The sequence below is a fragment of the Pyxicephalus adspersus genome, chromosome 4, assembly GCF_032062135.1.
Source record: "Pyxicephalus adspersus chromosome 4, UCB_Pads_2.0, whole genome shotgun sequence".
Classification (NCBI taxonomy): Eukaryota; Metazoa; Chordata; class Amphibia; order Anura; family Pyxicephalidae; genus Pyxicephalus; species Pyxicephalus adspersus.
In genome coordinates, this window is record NC_092861.1 from 7,901,056 (window position 1) to 7,911,791 (window position 10,736).

Below are 10,736 nucleotides of genomic sequence, written 5' to 3' on the forward strand. Positions count from 1 at the left end.
CTCACCATACATCTCTCAATTCCTCTTATCCATGTTTAGCTTAAAACCACTTGCACTACAAAAAAGATTCATCAACAATCTCACTCTTCTTAAACTCATTACATCCCTAGCTACAACCGTAAATTAGAATGCTAGGGGGGTTAATGAAACAATAAACTTCAACATTTTAGGGTGAATTTATAAGTAAAGCTCTTAGGCTGTATCCAGAATGGTGGTAAAAACTGTGGGTTTTCCAATCCTGGGTGCCTATTGCCTATAGGTAGGTGCCTGTGAGCAATCTGTTTTATTCAGCCATTTGCAAATGTTAGTAGAGGCTAAAAAGCTAAATGGGGGGGGGGGAATATCTGAGGACCCCTAATATTAAAAACAGACTGTTCAACAGACTTAGATCTGAATGAGAAATCGGAACATAGGAACATTAGGAATCGTCCTCCCCTCTTGTATTACTGTCTGTATTAGTCTGTCATTTGCAATCCCTATTTAATGTACAGCGCTGAGTAATATGTTGGCGCTATATAAATCCTGTTTAATAATAATAATCAAGCATGTGTCCCCATTTCTATCTATAAAAAGTCCTTTTGATTTTCACAGAAAAGAAGGATGCAAAGAGAGTGTAGCCCCCTTCCTTTTGGTTAAAACCAGATCTCTGGCTGGCCCAAATGGTGGCATTGGCCTTTTTTGGTGGGGAAAGGACCCCTTTGTTTTGAGGGTCTGCAAGTGGGGAAACTGTTTGGAATCCTGAAGACTCCAAGAACAACACCACCCTGGAGAATGAGTACAGGTGTACATATTACCCCTTACCTATTTCCAGAAAAGGTTGAAGATGTCCTAAAAATAAATACACCCCACCATTTATTAAAAAAAATCCTTACATGTTTTTGTTTTTACCTAATACATTTTCAGAATCATGCAATGACGCTCTATCCATGCATCCATTGATCCATTGATGGTACCTTTCCTGCTGCTCTCTTCATCTTATCACATGAGCTGTGTTTTCAGTAATCATCTTGTTCAACTGGGCTGTCCTTTTCTGCCCAATGTCACATGTTTAACCCTATCTAGAATTATTTAGGGGTATTATGTACCCCCATACTCCTGATTCCAATTTTGATTACCATCCAAGCAGAATAATGTATTTGTAAATGGTGAACAGTCTGGAATAAACTTGTAGATATAGATTTTGACTTGATATCAAAATGTCCTCATTACATGACCAACTATAACTATATAGTTGTTAGCACTGCAGGCCGTGCCGGCGCCGCTGCTCCTAATCGCAGGCACGGGTGCCGGGTCCTATCTCTCAGGTAACCCACTACCTATGTTCCATGTCAGTGTTTCTATCATGCTGAGACTTGTTCTGGTGTGTGAGCTGGCGTGGGTGTGACTCTGAGGTAACACACACACGCCCTCTGTTTCCTACAGCCTATTGCTGATGTCCTGCAGGTATTTAAAGGCACTCCTATTACGGGAAGTTGCCTGAGCAATCTCTGGCTTACCCTGCGTTACTCTCAGTGCTAATTTCTTTGTTTTGCTTTGCTGTGTACAGGACCTTGTCTTCGTCTTTGGACTCTGCCTGTTTGCTGCTTGACCCTGACCTCGGATTACGTTTTGGACTTTGCCTGATTGCCTTCTGGTCCTGTATCCTTGTCTCCTGACTCCTGTGGTCAGCTGCCACTGCCACTGGCCTGGGGGTTGCTCTGGAGTGGCACCTGGCAGCTACCCCGCAGCCCAAGCCTATCCTCACCATCAGAGGCTCTAGCGAAGACCTGGTAGCTGCTTAGTCATGCCCCTCTGGAGTATACCCAGTCAGTGGCACAGTGGGTCCACACCCACTTGCATAACAATAGTACTCATACTTTATGGATTAGGATACAAATATCTAGTCTTAGAACCAATTAAAGGATCTCAGCTCTTCATACTTAACATCCACAAATTATGTTTTAATCTTTCATGTAAACACCACCAGGATCAGACCACTTAGCCTTATTGTTAACAAAAAACCAAGAGAAATATATTAAATTACTGCCTTCAAATCCTTAGACGCAAAAGCAACACTGATTGCTTTTTAGACCACTTTGTATGTTTTTGACGCAAAAAAAATCCCTTTCGGCGTTTGGACTTACATTTACTAATATTTCCATTGTAAAAGAGAGGCAGGCATGATAAGATTAGTCAGTTATAAAAGAACACAACATCTAAGTATAGATAGGCAGATATGAATTAAATTTTTGTTGCTGGGTTTAGTCATTCTTTTAATGGAAACTCCTCAGTGGCTTCAGAAAGTATTATTATTAAAATAAATAAACAGGGTTTATATAGTACCAGCATATAACGTAGAGCTTGCAATCTAGAAGGAGGGGGAAGTAACACACAATAGAAAGGACGATATTTAGTGGTGGGAAGTTGTGGGGGTTCAAAAAGACAGAAGATGTGTAGGCAAGATTGAAAAAAATGAGCAGAAAGTAGAAGCAAGCCAAATAGGACAAGGAAGAGCATTCCAGAGTGTTAGGGCAGCTCTAGAAAAGTCTTGGAGCCGTGTGTGTGATGAGTTTATGAGTGAGAAAGTCATTAGTAAGTCATTGGAGGAGTAAAGAGTGGCTAGGGGGGTGTTTTTCTATCAGGTCAGAAAGGTAAGTGGGACAATAAGTGTGGAGGGATTTGAAGACAAAGCACAGGAGCTTGAATTTAAATGAAAGGGTTAATGGAAGCCAATGAAGAGAACTACAAAGAGAACCAGCAGGAGTGGAGCAGTGGGAAGGATGGATAAGTCTGGCTGCATCATTCATAATAGATTGTAGAGGAGAGAGTCAGGTTTGTGGAATATCAGAGAGGAGGTGGTTACAGTAGTCCAGATGAGAGATGATCAGAGCGCGTACAAGGAGTTTGGTGGTCCCCGGGGAAAGGTAGGGGTGGATTTTGGAGATTTTCCATAGATGAAAGTGACAGGACCTAGAAAGGTTCTGAATATGAGGGGTAAATGAAAGGGCAGAATCGAAAGTTGAAGACCAGACAAATAACAGTGTTGTTAACAGTTAGGAATATGTCTGGGGGAGATTTGGATGCGTCAAAATATGTGTGTGTGTGTATATTATGAATTAATTTCATTTATTGAGAAAGGAAACTTTCCTGCAAGATTTGACTTGATTAATTACTTTATTATTATTATTTTATAATTATAAAATTATAAAAGAAAAACAAGTCGGGTACTTTTTCGAGTTGGACGGCTGTGACCAGTTTCTGATAAATGACAGTGAAATTTATTGGAATCCAAAATATGTGAAGGTGACTTCTGACAAAATAAAATCACAAATTGTCATTTGCCACACATGCATTTCTCTATTTTTCTGCTAGTAAAGAAAAATATCTGATGATATACCAGAAATCCAGAGAGCTCCTAACTTCCTGTTTGAGCTTTGGCATAGAGGTAGGTAGGAAATAGAAAAAAGAAGGGCAAAGAAGATACTGTGCCCACTACAGAGACAAGGGAGGATACCGGGACGACGTGGGACCCGATCCAGGAAACCTCTAGAGGGATCAACGGATCTGGGAAGGTAAAAGTGAGTAATTTTTGTTTTCAGTTTACTTAAGCTTTAATGAGGGAGTTGTGGCTCTGCTGACTTCAACCATTCAACATGTGTGAAACAAAAATTCACTGCATGAATTGTGAACTATCACCACATTTACTAAGCTAAATGAATTATCTTTTGCTAAGTGATACATTTCCTTGGTAGGTGAACAACCTATATTTCTTTAACGCCCCTAGCATTCTAGTTCCGTCCAACATTGAAGGCTAAAATTTTACATTGTAGGATACAATTCTTAGGTATACCTCACTGAAATATATCCAATATTTTAGAAAATTAAATAATCTTTAACACAAAAATCTGTTAAAGTTAAACATGTAATGTATGTGTACAGTAGGATTTATAATAGATTTATAATATAACTATATATTTATTATATGAAAATTTCTGTGTATTGGACTCAATACAGCTATTTGGTATTGTATCCAATACAAAATTACTTACACTTCCTGCTGATCCAGCCACCCGCACAGACGCATTCACCGTGGTCACCGGGAAACCCCAGAGATCGTTTCTGCATTGCACAGCTGGAGATCGAAGAAGAAGGACTCTGGGACCTGTGAGGACCAACAGGACAATGGGGGACTACAACGGAGCAAAGGTAAGTGGGTTTTTTTTCAAGCTAAAGCTACCCTGAGTGTGATTCGGGATTACGGCTATTTGCAGGTAAAATCCACCCCGAGTCACACTCAGGAATACCGCTAGGGGGTTAATAAATCACCCCAGTGTCTCTGGTGCACTGAAATTGCAAACAGTGTACCAGCAATCCAGTGGTACGCTGGACTACAACTGAACGTGAAACTTATAATTAAAGATTAATCTGTTTATAGTTACATAGCTAGGTTGAAAAGAGACAATCAGGTTCAACCAGTAGAAAAATAAACCAATTCTACATTTGCACAGATCCTACTTTGAGGAACCCCTTCATTATGTGGAAATTAAACTTCTTCTCCAGACACAAAGACTGCCCCCTTGTTATCCTAAAGTGAATTATTGGGACGATAATTCTTTATATGAACAATTTAAATATTCATACAGGGCGATCATATCCCTCCTTAAATGTCTCCTATAAAGGGAGAATAGATTAAGTTCAGCTAATCTCCCCTCATAGCTGAGCTCCTCCATTCCTTTTATTAATGTTATCCTTTTCTGCATTATCTTCAATTCCACAATGTCGTTTTTGTGAACTGGTGCCCAAAACTTGACAACATATTTCAGTTGTAGTCTGACCAATGCTTTGTACAGGGGCAGGATTATGTTTCCATCTCTGCAGTCTATTCCCTACCTACTACAAGAAATGACTTTGCTAGCTTTAGATATTCCAGCTTGGCATTGGATGTTATTGTTTTTTGTCTTCCATGGTTCCCTCTCAACCACAATACATGCTAATGAATGTATTTAATAAATACAAATGAGTTGATAGGGGACCCCATTCTGGGGTCGGTTTAAAACAAAAAAGAACTGTGCAGTGATATCAAAATAAACAATATAATAACAATATATAAGTACAGGAGAGGAGGCTGTTCAGCTGTGCAAAACTGAAGGGAAGACCGGAGGGCAGTTTTAGGGAGTAAACATTTCATCTGATTTTCTTCAGAAGAGTGAGTGTATCAAATATATTGTTGTGAAAGTGTTTTTTTACTCATAATCAGGTTCAAATCACAGCAGTTATAGAGTAATGCTAGTGATATAGTAATGAATCCTGCATTATAGTCACCATCATTCACAGTTTGAGACCCACACCAATTGGACAATATAATATTGTATATATTGAATACATGCAGGGTAGTAAGCAAAATCAGGCAAAACCAAGGTGTAGCGTCCAGCAGTTGGTGACTATATTGCAGGATCCATTACTCTCTTACCTGTTATGATTTTAACCTGATTATGTTTATAAAAAATCCCTTCACAACAATATATTTGATTCACTGATACACTCACCCTCCTGAAGAAGATTAGAAGAAAGATTAGTGTCAAGCAGTGAGAATGAACCTTGTTCTATTACAATTTCAGTTTATAATCTACTGCCCATAGATTGTTGAGTGTTGACATGTTTAGCAACAGGGTTGGTTATTACATTATTCTTTTTAAATGTGCTTTTGGTTCTGTATTTAAATACATTTTACATTTTGACATTATAGGGTGTAATTATGAGGTTTCTGTACAGTTAAAAAGTCCCGTTTCGCTTATTCAAGACATTACACTTTATAGAATGTGGTCAGCTTATTACAAATTTATCAATTTAGTTTGTCATTGAACATAATCCAACTAAATTTGTTCTGGTTAAATAAAGGGGGGGGGGAGGTAAGGGAAGCCTTTCAGTGTCAAGCAATAATGATGCATGTTAATAATAAGATAAATTGATTAAATCGGGTGTGCAATCTGTTTGGGAGCGGAGGAATCCCATTTAGGGAAAAAAAGCATTTTCTACTTTCCTCAGATGATTAAATTGGGTTACCAAATAAATAGGATCTAGAAGCCTAAAAGTGCCCAATAAGGGGGCATTTCCACAATTTTCGCTTGTCTGTTCCCAACTAAAGACATCCACAGAAGCAAAGGTGATAAGTAGAAAGGCAATAATAGCCACCAAAACAAAAAGAAAGAGTAAAACTCCTCAGAGGGTATAAAGACAGCAATACCCACAAATGGTAACACTCCCTATATCTACATTCCCAATATATTTCCATTCCAGTCTAGTCATGTGTAATTTATCTCATATTTCCAGACTCCACGGTCGGTCTGCAGTGAGAGCTGCCTCCCTGGATACAGGAAAGTCCCCCAGGAAGTGCAGCAACGGTGCTGTTATGACTGTGTGCCCTGTGCAGAAGACGAGATCTCCAACCAGGCCGGTCAGTGATATTTAATTAAGGACTGTTTTGCTAAGTTCTAAAGTGATTTCTAGTACTCAATCCAGGTATTTCTGAGTTTGTCTACAGGAAAAAGGGGTTTTGTGGCAAAACATCATATTTATACATATTCATATTAATACAAAGATCCAAAGTTAGCTTATAATAAAAAGTTTCCCATTGCAAAAACGGTATTTTGTGAGTCCATAATTATACCAAATTAGATCAGAATGAATAGTCTTGCCAATTGCGCGTTTCGCCCATATAGGGCTTACTCAGGGGAGATTATAGGTGGGGACACATTACACAGAAACTCACACTGATGTTTTTTTAGGGATTGTGAAAACCTAAAAGGTTTGCTCAGAAATTTGAAGATGGGACAACCATAAGTTGGTGTATGGGCCATTCTGCATAAAAAATAATTGTGAATTGTAAAAACTGTAAATTGTAAAAACTGTATAATAAAACAATTGTACACACAAAAAGTTGTGACAAAAAATGATACAATATTGAAGTAATAATCGCCTTTTACAACTATATAAGTGATATAACTATAAACATACATACTACACAAAAAGTTAAATCGCCTTTGTAGAATTGTACAAATTGTAGTTACAATCATATGCATTCTGAGTTGTCTCATTTTATTTTGCTTTTTATAAGAAGACAAGAGTGAAAATGGCAGTGAAATTGTGACAATTGACAAAATTTTGAAAAAACAGTCCCTTTTTATATATTGTGGGGGTCAGCTCAATAGTGGCAGGCACACCAGTCAGAGACAGTGGCCCTGATTTATGAAAGCTCTTCAAGGTTGGAGAGAATACACTTTCATCAGTGAAGCTGGGTGGTCCAGCAAATCTGGAATGGATCTGTGACACAATGGCACAGTTCACACAGGGATTTGCCTGTTTTCTTTATTTTCATCCACAAACAAAATATAATATATATTGCCTTTACATACAGGCAAAAACACAAAATAAATTCCTGCTCGGCTGAGCACTAACTAAACACAAGATCACTCTTTCTATATGGGTGGCTTACTACCAGCCACACGACATAACTCAAAATAAACGTACAGTGTCCTTTTTGTCATTTTAGCAGACTTGCAATGTTGAAAGCCAGCCTGTTCAACCAGTCCCCCACATATACATGCTCATAGTGCAGACCTTTATAGCCCAGAAATGAGCTGATCTCCATCACCTGGCTGAGAGCTATATAGGAAACCTGTTTTGGACAGGAAGGGAATGAGGAGCCCCACAACACCATTTACCAAAGTTTTCAGCAAACAATGTTTTGCTAAGGAAACCCATCTTTCCTGGATTTCTGATATCTCACCCAGCGTTTCCTAGTTAAGATATCACCTTCCTGTAGCCTAGTACATTGTATTTGAAACAAACTTAGGCTAAATAAAATGATTTTCTACTACTTTTCCAGTAACTGTCTCACTATATATATATATATATATATATATATATATGTATTTTAGTGTACACTGTATATATATATATATATATATATATATATACACAAGGTACCACTCCCAGTCCGCAGTAAATATCCCTCTACAGTTTTTGATCCCTGGTCCTGAATTGTTCTGTATAATTGGGTATCTCAATCAGCATGGATGCTGAAACATCTGCTGCTTTCTGCCTACTTTTTGGTGTACCAGGTCATGATGGGATATCCTGATAACCTTAAAGTTTCATCATAAAAAAGGAGGACTAATTGTATAGTATTTGAAAATACTTGGTAGTGCCAAGCCTGATAGTATAATTGTAGAATAGGTGAAAGGAAGAAGAGTAGCCTTTTTAAGGCACCTTGTTTAGATAGTTAAAATAAACTTTATTCAAGAAAATGTTGGTGATAATACAAATTGTTGTGATGCAAAATAAACATAAATTTATTTCCTAGTGTCAAATATGGCCTAGATTGCAATTTGTTATGGTCATACAATAAAACAAATCAGTAAATTGGACATGCTGGGTGGTTCGTTTGTTCAGCATGGGAAGTCTCCTTACCAACACATTTCATCTGTTTTGCAGCATTTTTGCATATTAGAGAGGGTTAACCAAGGAATAAAAGTATTGTACCACTAATTGAGGATTGAGGTGAAAACCATGTGTGAAAGGGAAAAGATCCCAGCTGGTGGCTGGTTGCGGACAGGTCTGCTTGTTTCACTCATCACTAACACAGTATAAAGTGTACCTCTCTTTGGCTCTACCTTCTTACACAGATCTCACTCAATTATACCCTGTGTGATTGTTTACCCAGAGAAATAATGGTTCATTACTTTTCATTGCTTTCATTGCAACATCACAAATCAATCAATAGACTATCCCTCATATTAACGAGAGATTCCTCTCAACAAGACCAAAATTGGGACCTTTTGCCTCTCACTCATGGTTTTCACCCATTAGTGGTGAAACTGTTAATTATTAATTAATTAATTAATAATAACAAATTTCAATCTACTATTTAGTTTCATACTAGGAATTTTTATATGATCAACAACATTTTCTTGAGTTCGTTTTTACTGTCCAAACAAGGTGCATTAAAAAATCCTCTCTTCTACTCTTCTCCCTTTTACCTAACAAAGTTTCAACAATATTGGGTTTATTTGGTTTGTCTGGTTTATTTGGTAGAACCGAGCTGAAGTCGGATGTTTTGGTGGATTTTGCCCTCAACCTGAACCCAAACAGCAATACTATGCAAAAAAAATGTTTTACATAGTGAACATAGTCAATTGGATCTCTAAAATACTATTACCCTCTGGTTGAAAGAGCAAACCTGGGGTGAGGTGAGAAAAGAAATGTGAATTTTACTTGATCATTGGTTATCTCTGCAGATATGGAATATTGTTTGAAATGCCCAGAAGATTATTGGCCAAATGAGAGAAGAGATCTCTGTATCCCAAAAATAATTGAATTTCTGTCTTATGGAGATACATTGGGATCATCACTTGCTGTCATTGTAGTGTTATTTTGTTTGGTGACCATGGCCGTGTTTGGTGTATTTATCAAATACAGAAGGACTGTGATAATAAAAGCTAATAACCAGACACTCAGCTTTATCCTTCTCTCACTGATCCTCTCCTATCTTTGTTCTTTGATGTTCATTGGACGTCCCACCAGGATCTTCTGTCCCCTCAGACAAGTGACTTTTGGAAACTTTTTTAATGTTGTTGTTTCTTCAGTTTTGGCCAAAACAGTCACCGTTATCTTGGCCTTTAGGGCCACCAAACCAAATATTGCATTGAGGAGATGGCTGGGAAAATATTTCTCCACCTCTTTTCTGATTATCTGCTCTGTTGGACAGCTTATAATTTGTATATTTTGGTTGAGCTTCTGCCCACCATTCCCAGATTATGACCCCCAGGTAGAGGTGGGGAAGATAATTTTGCAATGCAACGAGGGCTCTGTCACTGCTTTCTACATTGTGATTGGCTACATGGGATGTCTGGCTGTGTTCAGCTTTATTGTAGCTTTTTTAGCTGCAAAACTTCCAGACACATTTAATGAAGCTCAGTACATCACATTCAGCATGCTGGTCTTCTGCAGTGTTTGGATTGCCTTCATCCCAGCCTACCTCAGCACCAAAGGGAAATACATGGTGGCTGTGGAGGTCTTCGCCATCTTGTCCTCCAGTGCTGGACTCCTGGGCTGCATCTTCTTTCCTAAATGTTATATCATTCTGATGAGACCAGAGCTAAATGTAAAGTCTGCCCTAGTGGTAGAAAGAAAGACCAAGCATGACTGTGTATGAGGTGCATGTAATAATAGTCATTGTGTAATAAAATTAAGCAAAGAAGCATAAATTATTTTGTTTGTAATGAAACATATGTTTATTTGCAATGAAAAACACACACAGGCACTGCCTCAAATTTACTGACTGTATTAAGATAGATCAAATTTAATTGCAGCAGTTTTTGGGTAAGGGTTAGATAAATATAGAACAGTGAATAAAACAGACATTGTTTCATATTAAGTGACTGAACTAAAGTAAGATAGATAGGGTTACATTACAGCAGTTTATAGGGTACAAGTGATGTAGAAGAGTAAAAAAATAATTCAAAATCAGACATTACATCACATTTAATGGTTGCACTTTGATGGGGTGAGATAGATTAAGCATTTATTGAAATTATCATAAAAAAATAAAAAGAGGCACACAGTATTTATTATGCTCACTTGTCCACATTCTGTCCATAAAAAAACTTCCCCTTTGGACTAGGTTATTTCTGTGTATCCAATAAAATATGACTGGTAACTGAAAAGTTCAGAAAAGTTTGGTTTTAGCAATAACTTCC

At 37.8% G+C, this 10,736-nt stretch overlaps 1 protein-coding gene across 1 annotated transcript; it reads left to right on the plus strand.

Moving 5' to 3' along the window:
• Window positions 1–4,161: 4,161 nt before the first annotated feature.
• Window positions 4,162–10,192, plus strand: LOC140329565 (vomeronasal type-2 receptor 26-like). The gene is made up of 3 exons (XM_072409917.1): window positions 4,162–4,185; window positions 6,310–6,433; window positions 9,276–10,192. Exons 1-3 carry the CDS (start codon window positions 4,162–4,164, stop codon window positions 10,190–10,192), a joined length of 1,065 nt encoding a protein of 354 aa, XP_072266018.1.
• The last annotated feature ends 544 nt before the right edge of the window (window positions 10,193–10,736 follow it).

Coding starts and splice junctions, on each gene's coding strand:
- LOC140329565 (XM_072409917.1), top strand. CDS start 4,162: ATGGGGGACTACAACGGAGCAAAG. Junction 4,186..6,309: donor GGGACTACAACGGAGCAAAG/GTAAGTGGGTTT, acceptor TCATATTTCCAG/ACTCCACGGTCGGTCTGCAG. Junction 6,434..9,275: donor CGAGATCTCCAACCAGGCCG/GTCAGTGATATT, acceptor TTATCTCTGCAG/ATATGGAATATTGTTTGAAA.